General features: G+C 48.2%; 1 protein-coding gene across 2 annotated transcripts in view; it reads right to left on the bottom strand.

The window, feature by feature from the left end:
- LOC139412849 (glypican 6a) overlaps nucleotides 1–17,390 on the bottom strand; it is a 601,441-nt gene extending 584,051 nt beyond the window's left edge. For both annotated transcript variants that reach the window (XM_071159596.1, XM_071159595.1), the window contains exon 1: nucleotides 16,890–17,390. In XM_071159596.1, coding sequence (XP_071015697.1) covers nucleotides 16,890–17,049 — 160 coding nt within the window. In that variant the 5' untranslated portion in view covers nucleotides 17,050–17,390. The remainder of the gene's footprint in view (nucleotides 1–16,889) is intronic.
- Between the last annotated feature and the right edge of the window lie 974 nt (nucleotides 17,391–18,364).

Genomic DNA, 18,364 nt, shown 5'->3' on the forward strand with positions numbered 1-18,364 from the left:
ATCTAAGGAATTTTCCATAGAGCTCCGAGAGAGGATTGTGTCTTCCTAGAGCTAGCTTCCTGTCAAACTGAGCAAACGGGGGAGAAGGGCCTTGGTCAACCTTCCAGAAGGACAACCATCTTTGCAGCACTCCACCAATCAGGCCTTTATGGTGAAGTGGCCAGACGGAAATCACTCCTCAGTAAAAGGCACACAATAGCCTGCTTGGAGTTTGCCAAAAGGCACCAAAAGGAATCAGACTATGAGAAACAAGAAACTATTTTGGCCTGAAAGCAAAGCGTCACGTCTGGAGGAAACCTGGCACCATCCCTACGGTGAAGCATGGTGGTGGCAGCATCACGGTGTGGGGATGTTTTTCAGCAGCAGGGACTGGGAGACTAGTCAGGATCAAAGGAAAGATGAATGGAGCAAAGAACAGAGAGATTCTTGATGAAAACCTGCTCCAGAGCGCTCAGACCTCAAGACAGCGACACTAAGCACACAGCCAAGACAACGCAGGAGTGGCTTCGGGACAAGTCTCTGAATGTCCTTGAGTGGCTCAGCCAGAGCCCGGACTTGAACCCGATCCAACACCTCTGGAGAGACCTGAAAATAGCTGTGCAGCGATGCTCTCCATCCAACCTGACAGAGCTTGAGAGGATCTGCAGAGAAGAATTGGAGAAACTCCCCAAATACAGGTGTGCCAAGCTTGTAGCGTCATACCCAAGAAGACTCAAGGCTGTAATCACTGTCAAAGGTGCTTCAACAAAGTACTGAGTAAAGGGTCTGAATACTTGAATACATTGAATACTTAAATATAATATCATATTTTTTTTAAATATAGAAATTAGCAAAAAAACAACTGTTTTTGTCATTATGGGATTATGTGTGTAGACTGATGAGAATCCATTTTAGAATCAGGCTGAAATGTAACAAAAGGTGGGAAAGTCATGTGATCTGAATACTTTCCGTATACACTGGAGTCTACATGAGGACGTCCGTCGGGAGCCTGCAGAGACACCACCCTCGACCAGCTGGTGGACCTGTCCATCTGGCTGGACAACCTGCTGGAGTCTACGTCCGTCGGGAGCCTGCAGAGACACCACCCTCACCTTCGACCAGCTGGTGGACCTGTCCATCTGGCTGGACAACCTGCTGGAGTCTACGTCCGTCGGGAGCCTGCAGAGACACCACCCTCGACCAGCTGGTGGACCTGTCCATCTGGCTGGACAACCTGCTGGCTACCAGCGGACGTCCAGATCAGGGTCTAGTGGTTCCATCCTCCAGCACCACCTCTCCGATACCTATGGAGCTGGGAGGGACGATGCGCAGGCAGACCGGAGGGGGTTCCCGCTCGTGCACCATCTGTGGCCGCAGAGGTCACACTGCCGGGCCGGTGCCGGGTTGGTTCCTCTGGGGATCGAGGCAGCAGGCAGGGCACACTGCCGGGCCGGTGCCGGGTTGGTTCCAGCAGGCAGGGCACACTGGCGTCACCCCAGGTGAGTCGACACCATTCTCACCCAGAGCCCTCTGTCGCACATATATCTGTGTCTGTCACTTTTCCTGATTTCTCCCTTCGTTCCCAGCACAAGGCGCTAGTAGATTCAGGCGCAGCTGGGAATTTCATTGATAGAATGTTAGCTCATAGTTTAGGGACCCTTATTGTTCCCCGTGGATGTGCCCTTCCCCGTTCACGCCTTAGATAGTCGACCATTAGGGTCAGGGCTAATCAGGGAGGCCACCACGCCTTAGATAGTCGACCATTAGGGTCAGGGTTGATTAGGGAGGCCACAGCTCCTTTGAGTATGGTGATGCAGGGAGGCCACAGCTCCTTTGAGTATGGTGATGCAGGGAGGCCACAGCTCCTTTGAGTATGGTGATGCAGGGGGGTCACAGCTCCTTTGAGTATGGTGATGCAGGGAGGCCACAGCTCCTTTGAGTATGGTGATGCAGGGAGGCCATAGCTCCTTTGAGTATGGTGATGCAGGGGGGTCACAGCTCCTTTGAGTATGGTGATGCAGGGGGGTCACAGCTCCTTTGAGTATGGTGATGCAGGGAGGCCACAGCTCCTTTGAGTATGGTGATGCAGGGGGGTCACAGCTCCTTTGAGTATGGTGATGCAGGGGGGTCACAGCTCCTTTGAGTATGGTGATGCAGGGAGGCCACAGCTCCTTTGAGTATGGTGATGCAGGGAGGCCACAGCTCCTTTGAGTATGGTGATGCAGGGGGGTCACAGCTCCTTTGAGTATGGTGATGCAGGGGGGTCACAGCTCCTTTGAGTATGGTGATGCAGGGAGGCCACAGCTCCTTTGAGTATGGTGATGCAGGGGGGTCACAGCTCCTTTGAGTATGGTGATGCAGGGAGGCCACAGCTCCTTTGAGTATGGTGATGCAGGGGGGTCACAGCTCCTTTGAGTATGGTGATGCAGGGGGGTCACAGCTCCTTTGAGTATGGTGATGCAGGGGGGTCACAGCTCCTTTGAGTATGGTGATGCAGGGGGGTCACAGCTCCTTTGAGTATGGTGATGCAGGGGGGTCACAGCTCCTTTGAGTATGGTGATGCAGGGGGGTCACAGCTCCTTTGAGTATGGTGATGCAGGGGGGTCACAGCTCCTTTGAGTATGGTGATGCAGGGAGGCCACAGCTCCTTTGAGTATGGTGATGCAGGGGGGTCACAGCTCCTTTGAGTATGGTGATGCAGGGGGGTCACAGCTCCTTTGAGTATGGTGATGCAGGGGGGTCACAGCTCCTTTGAGTATGGTGATGCAGGGGGGTCACAGCTCCTTTGAGTATGGTGATGCAGGGAGGCCACAGCTCCTTTGAGTATGGTGATGCAGGGAGGCCACAGCTCCTTTGAGTATGGTGATGCAGGGGGGTCACAGCTCCTTTGAGTATGGTGATGCAGGGGGGTCACAGCTCCTTTGAGTATGGTGATGCAGGGGGGTCACAGCTCCTTTGAGTATGGTGATGCAGGGGGGTCACAGCTCCTTTGAGTATGGTGATGCAGGGGGGTCACAGCTCCTTTGAGTATGGTGATGCAGGGGGGTCACAGCTCCTTTGAGTATGGTGATGCAGGGGGGTCACAGCTCCTTTGAGTATGGTGATGCAGGGGGGTCACAGCTCCTTTGAGTATGGTGATGCAGGGGGGTCACAGCTCCTTTGAGTATGGTGATGCAGGGGGGTCACAGCTCCTTTGAGTATGGTGATGCAGGGAGGCCACAGCTCCTTTGAGTATGGTGATGCAGGGGGGTCACAGCTCCTTTGAGTATGGTGATGCAGGGGGGTCACAGCTCCTTTGAGTATGGTGATGCAGGGGGGTCACAGCTCCTTTGAGTATGGTGATGCAGGGGGGTCACAGCTCCTTTGAGTATGGTGATGCAGGGGGGTCACAGCTCCTTTGAGTATGGTGATGCAGGGGGGTCACAGCTCCTTTGAGTATGGTGATGCAGGGAGGCCACAGCTCCTTTGAGTATGGTGATGCAGGGGGGTCACAGCTCCTTTGAGTATGGTGATGCAGGGGGGTCACAGCTCCTTTGAGTATGGTGATGCAGGGAGGTCACAGCTCCTTTGAGTATGGTGATGCAGGGGGGTCACAGCTCCTTTGAGTATGGTGATGCAGGGGGGTCACAGCTCCTTTGAGTATGGTGATGCAGGGGGGTCACAGCTCCTTTGAGTATGGTGATGCAGGGGGGTCACAGCTCCTTTGAGTATGGTGATTCAGGGAGGTCACAGCTCCTTTGAGTATGGTGATGCAGGGGGGTCACAGCTCCTTTGAGTATGGTGATGCAGGGGGGTCACAGCTCCTTTGAGTATGGTGATGCAGGGGGGTCACAGCTCCTTTGAGTATGGTGATGCAGGGGGGTCACAGCTCCTTTGAGTATGGTGATGCAGGGGGGTCACAGCTCCTTTGAGTATGGTGATGCAGGGGGGTCACAGCTCCTTTGAGTATGGTGATGCAGGGGGGTCACAGCTCCTTTGAGTATGGTGATGCAGGGGGGTCACAGCTCCTTTGAGTATGGTGATGCAGGGGGGTCACAGCTCCTTTGAGTATGGTGATGCAGGGAGGCCACAGCTCCTTTGAGTATGGTGATGCAGGGGGGTCACAGGGAAAAGATTAGTATTTTTCTTATTGACTCTGCTGTGTATCCAGTGGTTCTGGGCCTACCCTGGTTAGCTTATCATAGTGGGATACAGGTACTACAGTAAGAGCAAAATAATCCTAACAAAATAAAATAATAAAAACCTTAGTGTAACAACAGTTTTAGTAAGTAATACTGAAGTCGTGCACAATTGTCAGTTTATATTTAGGTTTATGTCGCCCATTTATTGTCAGTTAGAGACACAGTAGGACCCAAAAGCATAATCAGTGCTCTAACTCCCCCTTGTGGTGGTCTGGAGGAATGAAGTGGTGACGCAGGGTACTGTACTAAACCACAATATTACCTCTAAATCCCGCGGCGTAAACTCACAACTTTTAAAGGAGGAACCGCTGTATATGGGGAATACTCTGCAGTCTCTCTGTGTGTTGTAACAGTGTAGTTAGTGGACTCCGTGTTGTAACAGTGTAGTTAGTGGACTCTGTGTTGTAACAGTGTAGTTAGTGGACTCTGTGTTGTAACAGTGTAGTTTGTGGACTCTGTGTTGTAACAGTGTAGTTAGTGGACTCTGTGTTGTAACAGTGTAGTTAGTGGACTCTGTGTTGTAACAGTGTAGTTAGTGGACTCTGTGTTGTAACAGTGTAGTTAGTGGACTCTGTGTTGTAACAGTGTAGTTAGTGGACTCTGTGTTGTAACAGTGTAGTTAGTGGACTCTGTGTTGTAACAGTGTAGTTTGTGGACTCTGTGTTGTAACAGTGTAGTTAGTGGACTCTGTGTTGTAACAGTGTAGTTAGTGGACTCTGTGTTGTAACAGTGTAGTTAGTGGACTCTGTGTTGTAACAGTGTAGTTAGTGGACTCTGTGTTGTAACAGTGTAGTTAGTGGACTCTGTGTTGTAACAGTGTAGTTAGTGGACTCTGTGTTGTAACAGTGTAGTTAGTGGACTCTGTGTTGTAACAGTGTAGTTAGTGGACTCCGTGTTGTAACAGTGTAGTTAGTGGACTCCGTGTTGTAACAGTGTAGTTAGTGGACTCCGTGTTGTAACAGTGTAGTTAGTGGACTCCGTGTTGTAACAGTGTAGTTAGTGGACTCTGTGTTGTAACAGTGTAGTTAGTGGACTCTGTGTTGTAAAGGTGTAGTTAGTGGACTCTGTGTTGTAACAGTGTAGTTAGTGGACTCTGTGTAGTTAGTGGACTCCGTGGACTCCATCTGATCTTCATGATGAGGATCAGATGGCTGGTGGTCTGAGTGTCTACATTGTGTGTGTGTGTGTGTGTGTGTGTTTCTTTCTGACGTCCCTTAGTTAGCATAGCTAATTAGCTATAATAGAGTGCTTTCTCCATCTCCTGTATAGAGGGATACAGCAGCCTTCAGTGTATTTAGGGAAAAGGTTATTTGGAGACATTAAATCTAATTATCTGTGGTGTGGCTTTATGTGAATCTTAACAAGCATTTGATCACCGCTAACCGGCTTTCAGAAGACAGCTGTGCTCTGAGAAGTGATAGAGCTCTGAGAAGACAGAGCTCTGAGAAGACAGAGCTCTGAGAAGTGATAGAGCCCTGAGAAGTGATAGAGCTGATAGAGCTCTAAGAAGACAGAGAGAACTGAGAAGACAGAGAGAACTGAGAAGTCAGAGAGAACTGAGAAGTCAGAGAGAACTGAGAAGTCAGAGATCTGAGTAGTGATAGAGCTCTGAGAAGTGATAGAGCTCTGAAAAGACAGAGAGAACTGAGAAGTTTAGAGCTCTGAGAAGTCATAGAACTGATAGAGCTCTGAGAAGTTTAGAGCTCTGAGAAGTTTAGAGCTCTGAGAAGTATAGAGATCTGAGAAGTCATAGAGATCTGAGAAGTGCTTGATGCTTAATATTAAAAGACATACAAAATACACACATACAAAACACCTCTCCTTCCCAAGGTTCACACAGACTAACCCTGGTTAAAGGTTCACACAGACTAACCCTGGTTAAAGGTCACAGATTAACCCTGGTTAAAGGTAACAGACTAACCCTGGTTAAAGGTCACAGACTATTCCATGAACTGCAATGATTCAAACACATCTCTATTAGACAGAATCAATTCCATCCCATGAACTGCAACGATTCAAACACATCATTATTAGACAGAATCAATTCCATGAACTGCAACGATTCAAACACATCTATTCTAGACAGAATCAATTTCATGAACTGCAACGATTCAAACACATCTATATTAGACAGAATCAATTTCATGAACTGTAACGATTCAAACACATCTGTCCTAGACAGAATCAATTCCATGATCTGCAACGATTCAAACACATCTGTCCTAGACAGAATCAATTCCATCCCATGAACTGCAACGATTCAAACACATCATTATTAGACAGAATCAATTCCATGAACTGCAACGATTCAAACACATCTATTCTAGACAGAATCAATTTCATGAACTGCAACGATTCAAACACATCTATATTAGACAGAATCAATTTCATGAACTGTAACGATTCAAACACATCTATATTAGACAGAATCAATTCCACGAACTGTAACGATTCAAACACATCTGTCCTAGACAGAATCAATTCCATGATCTGCAACGATTCAAACACATCTGTCCTAGACAGAATCAATTCCATGATCTGCAACGATTCAAACACATGTATTCTAGACAGAATCAATTCCATTCCATGAACTGTAACGATTCAAACACATCTATATTAGACAGAATCAATTCCATGAACTGTAACGATTCAAACACATCTCTATTAGACAGAATTAATTCCACGAACTGCATCGATTCAAACACATCTATTCTAGACAGAATCAATTCCATTCCATGCACCCCCACCCTGCGTCTGTTCCCTAACAGCTGGTTTCATATTCCCAAAGGGCAGAGAAACACAAATGTCTGTTTGTGAAGGTCTAGATGTCAGAATACAACACATGCAAATACATTCAATATCTTGGGCTGAGGACAGACTGGCCAGGAACACCTAGCTAGCAGTGATCAAAATGTTTCTGTACAGACATGACATTTAAGGTCTGCAGAGGAGAGGGAGTAAGAGGAGAGGGGAGGGGGGAAGGGTAGAGGGGAGGGCGGAAGGGTAGAGGGGAGAGAGGAAGAGTAGAGGGTAGGGAGGAAGAGTAGAGGGGAGGGAGGAAGAGTAGAGGAGAGGAAGGAAGAGTAGAGGAGAGGAAGGAAGGAAGAGCAGACGGGAGGGAGGAAGGGTAGAGGGGAGGGAGGAAGGAAGGAAGAGGGGAGGGAGGAAGGAAGAGGGGAGGGAGGGAGGAAGAGTAGAAGAGAGGGAGGAAGGAAGAGGGGAGGGAGGGAGAGTAGAGGGGAGGAAGGAAGAGGGGAGGGAGAGTAGAGGAGAGGAAGGAAGAGTAGAGGAGAGGAAGGAAGAGCAGACGGGAGGGAGGGAGGAAGGGTAGAGGGGAGGGAGGAAGGAAGGAAGAGGGGAGGGAGGAAGGAAGAGGGGAGGGAGGGAGGAAGAGTAGAAGAGAGGGAGGAAGGAAGAGGGGAGGGAGGGAGAGTAGAGGGGAAGAAGGAAGAGGGGAGGGAGAGTAGAGGGGAGGGAGGAAGAGGGCAGGGAGGAAGAGGGGGGAGAGTAGAGGAGACGGAGGAAGGGTAGAGGGGAGGAAGAGAAGAGGGGGGAGAGTAGAGGAGACGGAGGAAGAGGAGAGGAGGGAGGAAGAGAAGAGGGGAGGAAGGGGGAGGGAGGAAGAGATGAGGAGAGCGAGGAAGAGTAGAGGGGAGGGAGGAAGAGTAGAGGGGAGGGAGGAAGGGTAGAGGGGAGGGAGGAAGAGTAGAGGGGAGGGAGGAAGTGTAGAGGGGAGGGAGGAAGTGTAGAGGGGAGGGAGGAAGAGTAGAGGAGAGGAAGGAAGAGCAGACGGGAGGGAGGAAGGGTAGAGGGGAGGGAGGAAGGAAGGAAGAGGGGAGGGAGGAAGGAAGAGGGGAGGGAGGGAGGAAGAGTAGAAGAGAGGGAGGAAGGAAGAGGGGAGGGAGGGAGAGTAGAGGGGAGGAAGGAAGAGGGGAGGGAGAGTAGAGGGGAGGGAGGAAGAGGGCAGGGAGGAAGAGGGGAGGGAAGGAGGAAGAGTAGAGGGGAGGGAGGGAGGGAGGGAGGGAGGGAGGGAGGGAGGGAGGGGCCAGTGTGTATGAATGAACTGGTGAACATATGGAAGTGTTATTAAACATCATCCAGCCCTGACAGTATAGAGGAGAAGAACACCTGACAGTATAGAGAACACCTGACAGTATAGAGGAGAAGAACACCTGACAGTATAGAGGAGGAGAACACCTGACAGTATAGAGGAGGAGAACGCCTGACAGTATAGAGGAGAAGAACACCTGACAGTATAGAGGAGGAGAACACCTGACAGTATAGAGGAGGAGAACACCTGACAGTATAGAGGAGGATAACACCTGACAGTATAGAGGAGAAGAACACCTGACAGTATAGAGGAGGAGAACACCTGACAGTATAGAGAACACCTGACAGTCTGGAAGAGAAGAATACCTGACAGTATAGAGGAGAAGAACACCTGACAGTATAGAGGAGAAGAACACCTGACAGTATAGAGGAGGAGAACACCTGACAGTATAGAGGAGAAGAACACCTGACAGTATAGAGGAGAACACCTGACAGTATAGAGAACACCTGACAGTATAGAGGAGAAGAACACCTGACAGTATAGAGGAGGAGAACACCTGACAGTATAGAGGAGAAGAACACCTGACAGTATAGAGGAGGAGAATACCTGACAGTATAGAGAACACCTGACAGTCTGGAAGAGAAGAACACCTGACAGTATAGAGGAGAAGAACACCTGACAGTATAGAGGAGAAGAACACCTGACAGTATAGAGGAGGAGAACACCTGACAGTATAGAAGAGCAGAACACCTGACAGTATAGAGGAGAAGAACACCTGACAGTATAGAGGAGAAGAACACCTGACAGTATAGAAGAGAATAACACCTGACAGTATAGAGGAGAAGAACACCTGACAGTATAGAGGAGAAGAACACCTGACAGTATAGAGGAGAACACCTGACAGTATAGAGGAGAAGGACACCTGACAGTATAGAGGAGAACACCTGACAGTATAGAGGAGAAGGACACCTGACAGTATAGAGGAGGAGAACACCTGACAGTATAGAGGAGAACACCTGACAGTATAGAGGAGCAGAACACCTGACAGTATAGAGGAGAAGAACACCTGACAGTATAGAGGAGAACACCTGACAGTATAGAGAACATCTGACAGTATAGAGGAGGAGAACACCTGACAGTATAGAGGAGAAGAACACCTGACAGTATAGAGGAGAACACCTGACAGTATACAGTAGGAGAACACCTGACAGTATAGAGGAGAAGGACACCTGACAGTATAGAGGAGGAGAACACCTGACAGTATAGAGGAGAACACCTGGCAGTATAGAGGAGAAGAACACCTGACAGTATAGAGGAGAAGAACACCTGACAGTATAGAGGAGAACACCTGACAGTATAGAGGAGAAGGACACCTGACAGTATAGAGGAGAACACCTGACAGTATAGAGGAGAAGGACACCTGACAGTATAGAGGAGGAGAACACCTGACAGTATAGAGGAGAACACCTGACAGTATAGAGGAGCAGAACACCTGACAGTATAGAGGAGAAGAACACCTGACAGTATAGAGGAGAAGAACACCTGACAGGATAGAGGAGAACACCTGGCAGTATAGAGAACACCTGACAGTATAGAGAACACCTGACAGTATAGAAGAGAAGAACACCTGACAGTATAGAGGAAAAGAACACTTGACAGTATAGAGGAGAAGAACACCTGACAGTATAGAGGAGAAGAACACCTGACAGTATAGAGGAGAAGAACACCTGACAGTATAGAAGAGCAGAACACCTGACAGTATAGAGGAGAAGAACACCTGACAGTATAGAGGAGAAGAACACCTGACAGTATAGAGGAGGAGAACACCTGACAGTATAGAGGAGAAGAACACCTGACAGTCTAGAGGAGGAGAACACCTGACAGTATAGAGGATAAGAACACCTGACAGTATAGAGGAGAACACCTGACAGTATAGAGAACACCTGACAGTATAGAGGAGAAGAACACCTGACAGTATAGAGGAGCAGAACACCTGACAGTATAGAGGAGAAGAACACCTGACAGTAGAGAGGAGAAGAACACCTGACAGTATAGAGGAGAAGAACACCTGACAGTATAGAAGAGCAGAACACCTGACAGTAGAGAGGAGGAGAACACCTGACAGTATAGAGGAGAAGAACACCTGACAGTATAGAGGAGAAGAACACCTGCCAGTATAGAGGAGAAGGACACCTGCAGTATAGAGGAGAAGAACACCTGACAGTATAGAGGAGGAGAACATTTGACAGTATAGAGGAGGAGAACACCTGACAGTATAGAGGATGAGAACACCTGACAGTATAGAGGAGAAGAACACCTGACAGTATAGAGGAGGAGAATACCTGACAGTATAGAGAACACCTGACAGTCTGGAAGAGAAGAACACCTGACAGTATAGAGGAGAAGAACACCTGACAGTATAGAGGAGAAGAACACCTGACAGTATAGAGGAGGAGAACACCTGACAGTATAGAAGAGCAGAACACCTGACAGTATAGAGGAGAAGAACACCTGACAGTATAGAGGAGAAGAACACCTGACAGTATAGAAGAGAATAACACCTGACAGTATAGAGGAGAAGAACACCTGACAGTATAGAGGAGAAGAACACCTGACAGTATAGAGGAGAACACCTGACAGTATAGAGGAGAAGGACACCTGACAGTATAGAGGAGAACACCTGACAGTATAGAGGAGAAGGACACCTGACAGTATAGAGGAGGAGAACACCTGACAGTATAGAGAACACCTGACAGTATAGAGGAGAAGAACACCTGACAGTATAGAGGAGGAGAACACCTGACAGTATAGAGGAGAAGAACACCTGACAGTATAGAGGAGGAGAATACCTGACAGTATAGAGAACACCTGACAGTCTGGAAGAGAAGAACACCTGACAGTATAGAGGAGAAGAACACCTGACAGTATAGAGGAGAAGAACACCTGACAGTATAGAGGAGGAGAACACCTGACAGTATAGAAGAGCAGAACACCTGACAGTATAGAGGAGAAGAACACCTGACAGTATAGAGGAGAAGAACACCTGACAGTATAGAAGAGAATAACACCTGACAGTATAGAGGAGAAGAACACCTGACAGTATAGAGGAGAAGAACACCTGACAGTATAGAGGAGAACACCTGACAGTATAGAGGAGAAGGACACCTGACAGTATAGAGGAGAACACCTGACAGTATAGAGGAGAAGGACACCTGACAGTATAGAGGAGGAGAACACCTGACAGTATAGAGGAGAACACCTGACAGTATAGAGGAGCAGAACACCTGACAGTATATAGGAGAAGAACACCTGACAGTATAGAGGAGAACACCTGACAGTATAGAGAACATCTGACAGTATAGAGGAGGAGAACACCTGACAGTATAGAGGAGAAGAACACCTGACAGTATAGAGGAGAACACCTGACAGTATACAGTAGGAGAACACCTGACAGTATAGAGGAGAAGGACACCTGACAGTATAGAGGAGGAGAACACCTGACAGTATAGAGGAGAACACCTGGCAGTATAGAGGAGAAGAACACCTGACAGTATAGAGGAGAAGAACACCTGACAGTATAGAGGAGAACACCTGACAGTATAGAGGAGAAGGACACCTGACAGTATAGAGGAGAACACCTGACAGTATAGAGGAGAAGGACACCTGACAGTATAGAGGAGGAGAACACCTGACAGTATAGAGGAGAACACCTGACAGTATAGAGGAGCAGAACACCTGACAGTATAGAGGAGAAGAACACCTGACAGTATAGAGGAGAAGAACACCTGACAGGATAGAGGAGAACACCTGGCAGTATAGAGAACACCTGACAGTATAGAGAACACCTGACAGAATAGAAGAGAAGAACACCTGACAGTATAGAGGAAAAGAACACTTGACAGTATAGAGGAGAAGAACACCTGACAGTATAGAGGAGAAGAACACCTGACAGTATAGAGGAGAAGAACACCTGACAGTATAGAAGAGCAGAACACCTGACAGTATAGAGGAGAAGAACACCTGACAGTATAGAGGAGAAGAACACCTGACAGTATAGAGGAGGAGAACACCTGACAGTATAGAGGAGAAGAACACCTGACAGTCTAGAGGAGGAGAACACCTGACAGTATAGAGGAGGAGAACACCTGACAGTATAGAGGATAAGAACACCTGACAGTATAGAGGAGAACACCTGACAGTATAGAGAACACCTGACAGTATAGAGGAGAAGAACACCTGACAGTATAGAGGAGCAGAACACCTGACAGTATAGAGGAGAAGAACACCTGACAGTAGAGAGGAGAAGAACACCTGACAGTATAGAGGAGAAGAACACCTGACAGTATAGAAGAGCAGAACACCTGACAGTAGAGAGGAGGAGAACACCTGACAGTATAGAGGAGAAGAACACCTGACAGTATAGAGGAGAAGAACACCTGCCAGTATAGAGGAGAAGGACACCTGCAGTATAGAGGAGAAGAACACCTGACAGTATAGAGGAGGAGAACATTTGACAGTATAGAGGAGGAGAACATCTGACAGTATAGAGGAGAAGAACACCTGACAGTATAGAGGAGGAGAACATCTGACAGTATAGAGGAGAAGAACACCTGACAGTATAGAGGAGAACACCTGACAGTATAGAGGAGGAGAACACCTGACAGTATAGAGGAGGAGAACACCTGACAGTATAGAGAACACCTGACAGTATAGAGGAGAACACCTGACAGTATAGAGGAGAACACCTGACAGTATAGAGGAGAACACCTGCCAGTATAGAGGAGAAGAACACCTGACAGTATAGAGGAGAACACCTGCCAGTATAGATTAGAACACCTGACAGTATAGATTAGAACACCTGACAGTATCGAGGAGAACACCTGACAGTATAGAGGAGGAGGACACCTGACAGCATAGAGCAGAACACCTGACAGTATAGAGGAGGAGGACACCTGACAGCATAGAGCAGAACATCTGACAGTATAGAGGAGAAGAACACCTGACAGTATAGAGGAGAACACCTGACAGTATAGAGGAGGAGAACACCTGACAGTATAGAGGAGAAAAACACCTGACAGTATAGAGGAGAACACCTGACAGTATAGATTAGAACACCTGACAGTATCGAGGAGAACACCTGACAGTATAGAGGAGGAGGACACCTGACAGCATAGAGCAGAACACCTGCCAGTATAGAGAAAAACACCTGCCAGTATAGAGGAGAACACCTGACAGTATAGAGGAGAAGAACACCTGCCAGTTTAGAGGAGGAGAACACCTGACAGTATAGAGGAGAACACCTGACATTATAGATTAGAACACCTGACAGTATAGAGGAGAACACCTGCCAGTATAGAGGAGAAGAACACCTGCCAGTATAGAGGAGGAGAACACCTGCCAGTATAGAGGAGAACACCTGACAGTATAGAGGAGAACACCTGACAGTATAGAGGAGAACACCTGACAGTATAGAGGAGAAGAACACCTGCCAGTATAGAGGAGGAGAACACCTGACAGTATAGAGGAGAACACCTGACAGTATAGAGGAGGAGAACACCTGCCAGTATAGAGGAGAACACCTGACAGTATAGAGAAGGAGAACACCTGACAGTATAGATTAGAACACCTGCCAGTATATATTAGAACACCTGCCAGTATAGATTAGAACACCTGACAGTATAGAGGAGAACACCTGACAGTATAGATTAGAACACCTGACAGTATAGATTAGAACACCTGTCAGTATAGAGCAGAACACCTGACAGTATAGAGGAGAACACCTGACAGTATAGATTAGAACACCTGCCAGTATAGAGCAGAACCGAGGTAAGACTCATCATACTGGAAGTCATCACTGAAGCTGTGGCCCTGAGCTGTGATTCCATGTGAACTTGCTGTTTACGAAGCTTCTTGACTAGAAAAGGATTCATTCAAAAGCACGTGATTCACTATGAAGTAAAACAACCCCTGCTAGCTGATGAAGCTTCAACCTCAACGTGTTTATATATGGATCAACACTAACTCTGGCCCCTGTTTCTCTCCTCTCCTCTCCTCTCCTCTCCTCTCCTCTCCTCTCCTCTCCTCTCCTCTCCTCTCCTCTCCTCTCCTCTCCTCTCCTCTCCCCTCCCCTCCCCTCCTCTCCTCTCCTCTCCTCTCCTCTACCCTCCCCTCCTCTCCTCTCCTCTCCTCTCCTCTCCTCTCCTCTACCCTCCTCTTCTCTCCTCTCCTCTCCTCTCCTCCCCTCTCCCCTCCCCTGCTCTACCCTCCTCTTCTCTCCTCTCCTCTCAAAGTGTTTATATGGAGAAATTAACAATAACTCTGGCCCCTCATGTGTTTCTCTCCTCTCCTCTCCTCTCCTCTCCTCTCCTCTCCTCTCCTCTCCTCTCCTCTCCTCTCCTCTCAAAGTGTTTATATGGAGGGATTAACACTGTCTCTGGCCCCTCGTGTTTCTCTCCTCTCTCTCCCCCCTCTACTCCCTCTCCTCTCTACTCCACTCCACTCTCCTTCTCCACTTTCCTCTCCTCTCGTGGAACAGTCTACAGTCCTCTCTTCACTCAGACATTTTAAGCTGCTTTCCTGCATTAAAACTAAATGTGATTACAACACAACAGATAATGAAACCCTTATCTGTGCCGTGCCAAAGGGCAGAGCGTGAATTAAAACTAAGCCCTAGCCTTAAGGAGTTAGGGTTATAAATCCATATTATAAGTATCAGCAACCTGGCCTGTGTGGAAGGAGACACCTACTGGCCTGTGTGGAAGGAGACACCTACTGGCCTGTGTGGAAGGAGACACCTACTGGCCTGTGTGGAAGGAGACACCTACTGGCCTGTGTGGAAGGGGACACCTACTGGCCTTTGTGGAAGGAGACACCTACTGGCCTGTGTGGAAGGAGACACGTACTGGCCTGTGTGGAAGGGGACACCTACTGGCCTGTGTGGAAGGAGACACCTACTGGCCTGTGTGGAAGGAGACACCTACTGGCCTTTGTGGAAGGAGACACCTACTGGCCTGTGTGGAAGGAGACACGTACTGGCCTATGTGGAAGGAGACACCTACTGGCCTGTGTGGAAGGGGACACCTACTGGCCTGTGTGGAAGGAGACACCTACTGGCCTGTGTGGAAGGAGACACTTACTGGCCTGTGTGGAAGGAGACACCTACTAACCTGTGTGGAAGGGGACACCTACTGGCCTGTGTGGAAGGAGACACCTACTGGCCTGTGTGGAAGGAGACACCTACTGGCCTGTGTGGAAGGAGACACCTACTGGCCTGTGTGGAAGGAGACACCTACTGGCCTGTGTGGAAGGAGAGACCTACTGGCCTGTGTGGAAGGAGACACCTACTGGCCTGTGTGGAGGGAGACACCTACTGGCCTGTGTGGAAGGAGACACCTACTGGCCTGTGTGGAAGGAGACACCTACTGGCCTGTGTGGATGGAGACACCTACTGGCCTGTGTGGAGGGAGACACCTACTGGCCTGTGTGGAGAGAGACCCCTACTGGCCTGTGTGGAGTTAGGCTACCTGTGGGTTAGGCTACCTGTGGGTTAGGTTACCTGTGGGTTAGGTTACCTGTGGGTTAGGTTACCTGTGGGTTAGGTTACCTGTGGGTTAGGTTACCTGTGGGTTAGGCTACCAGTGGGTTAGGTTACCTGTGGGTTAGGTTACCTGTGGGTTAGGTTACCTGTGGGTTAGGTTACCTGTGGGTTAGGCTACCAGTGGGTTAGGTTACCTGTGGGTTAGGTTACCTGTGGGTTAGGCTACCTGTGGGTTAGGCTACCTGTGGGTAATAATCTTAACTAAAGACATCATCTCCCTCTAACCATAACTAAAGACATCATCTCCCTCTAACCCTCCCTAAAGACATCATCTCCCTCTAACCATAACCCTCCCTAAAGACATCATCTCCCTCTAACCATAACCCTCCCTAAAGACATCATCTCCCTCTAACCATAACCCTCCCTAAAGACATCATCTCCCTCTAACCCTCCCTAAAGACATCATCTCCCTCTAACCATAACCCTTCCTAAAGACATCATCTCCCTCTAACCATAACTAAAGACATCATCTCCTCTAACCCTCTCTAAAGACATCATCTCCCTCTAACCATAACTAAAGACATCATCTCCTCTAACCCTCCCTAAAGACATCATCTCCCTCTAACCATAACCCTTCCTAAAGACATCATATCCCTCTAACCATAACTAAAGACATCATCTCCCTCTAACCATAACCCTCCCTAAAGACATCATCTCCTCTAACCATAACCCTCTCTAAAAACATCATCAAGTGGTCTGCTAGATTTTCCCCAAGATGTGCAACACTGGCTGAAGTTAACCTACAGGCCTACAGTACAACCTGTTGATGGCAAAGCTATGGCAGATTGTTCTGTCAGAAAATGATATCTGATTCTTTGGATGGAATAAGATCGTAATATCCCATGTTGTATCTATCCCGTGTGAACGGTTGGCGTAGTAAATATCCCGAGGCACACTTCTTCTATTCATGTGATTATAATTGACGCAACCTCGAGGAGTTACATACCATTAACTACTGTAGCCAACTGTTAGACAAGCCAGGAACGAAAACAGACATCACCAATGAACTTGTATGGAAGGAAAGAAAACCGACAGTAGATTATTCTACAGGCATGTATTCCCCCCCCCCCCCCAGTCTTACCTGACATTTCTTGATGAGGTACATTGACAAGACTGAACCCTTTGGCGGTATATGCTTGTCTAACATCACTGCAGGTTTTCGCTTTAATATCTCCTCCACATGACAGGGACAGCATCGATAAAGTGCAACACACCACTCGTACTCTCCACATTGCAGTCATCGGTAATAAATCCGTGTAAGTGAAATAAATCCGTTATAGACGACCCGAAAGGCTGGTCAATCCGCGCGGTGAAACTAGGGTCTGCAATGCTCCCTTCTTCCGTCGGTGATTTTTACTTTCTCCCTGCTCGCTGCAGAATGTCAAATGTTTATTAACCGAAAATCACAATTAACTTATTATTTCAATCCGTTCAGCTCATAGCAGAATCTCTCTCGTCCTGTCCTCTCTCTCTGAACAAGATTCCGCCTTGAGTAAAACAGCCCGATGTCGTTCCGCTACATGAAGCAGCACCTTGAGCTCTCTGTTAATATAACTTGTGCCCCAGACCCCCTACTAGATACAGCGCCTCTGTGTTTCTGTCAACGGAGGAAACTAGAAATCCAGGGACGAGACACACACGGCTCATAGCCCAGTCACCGCTCCACAGCACCCGGCAAAACACGGAGTGGAATGGGGCGGTCTGCCTCCTACCAAGCATCTAGGGGCGCAAATATGGGGTTTTCTCAAGGCTAGGGGCACTAACATGGGGTTTTCTCAAGGCTAGGGGCACTAACATGGGGTTTTCTCAAGACTAGGGGCACTAACATGGGGTTTTCTCAAGGCTAGGGGCACTAACATGGGGTTTTCTCAAGGCTAGGGGCACTAACATGGGGTTTTCTCAAGGCTAGGGGCACTAACATGGGGTTTTCTCAAGACTAGGGGCACACACATTGTGGATGTTTGCACCATTCAAAAATGTAGAACCAGGAACAGATATATCCCTTGGTTCACTCCAGACCTGACTGCCCTTGACCAGCACAAAAACAGCCTGTGGCGTACTGCATTAGCATCGAATAGCCCCCGTGAACTTTTCACCGAAGGTAGGAACCAATATACACAGGCAGTTAGGAAAGCAAAGGCTAGCTTTTTCAAACAGAAATTTGCTTCCTGCAACACAAACTCAAAAAAGGGTCTGGGACACTGTAAAGTCCATGGAGAATAATAGCACCTCCTCCCAGCTTCCCACTGCACTGAAGATAGGAAACACTGGCACCTCCGATAAATCCACTATAATTGAACATTTCAATAAGCATTTTTCTACGGCTGGCCATGCTTTCCACCTGGCTACCCCTACCCCGGTCAACAGCACTGCACCCCCCACAGCTACTCGCCCAAACTTCCCCCATTTCTCCTTCTCCCAAATCCAGATAGCAGATGTTCTGAAAGAGCTGCAAAATCTGGACCCCTACAAATCAGCCGGGCTAGACAATCTGGACCCTTTCTTTCTAAAATGATCTGCCGAAATTTATGCAACCCCTATTACTAGCCTGTTCAA

This window comes from Oncorhynchus clarkii, chromosome 7 (assembly GCF_045791955.1).
Source record: "Oncorhynchus clarkii lewisi isolate Uvic-CL-2024 chromosome 7, UVic_Ocla_1.0, whole genome shotgun sequence".
Taxonomy (NCBI): Eukaryota; Metazoa; Chordata; class Actinopteri; order Salmoniformes; family Salmonidae; genus Oncorhynchus; species Oncorhynchus clarkii.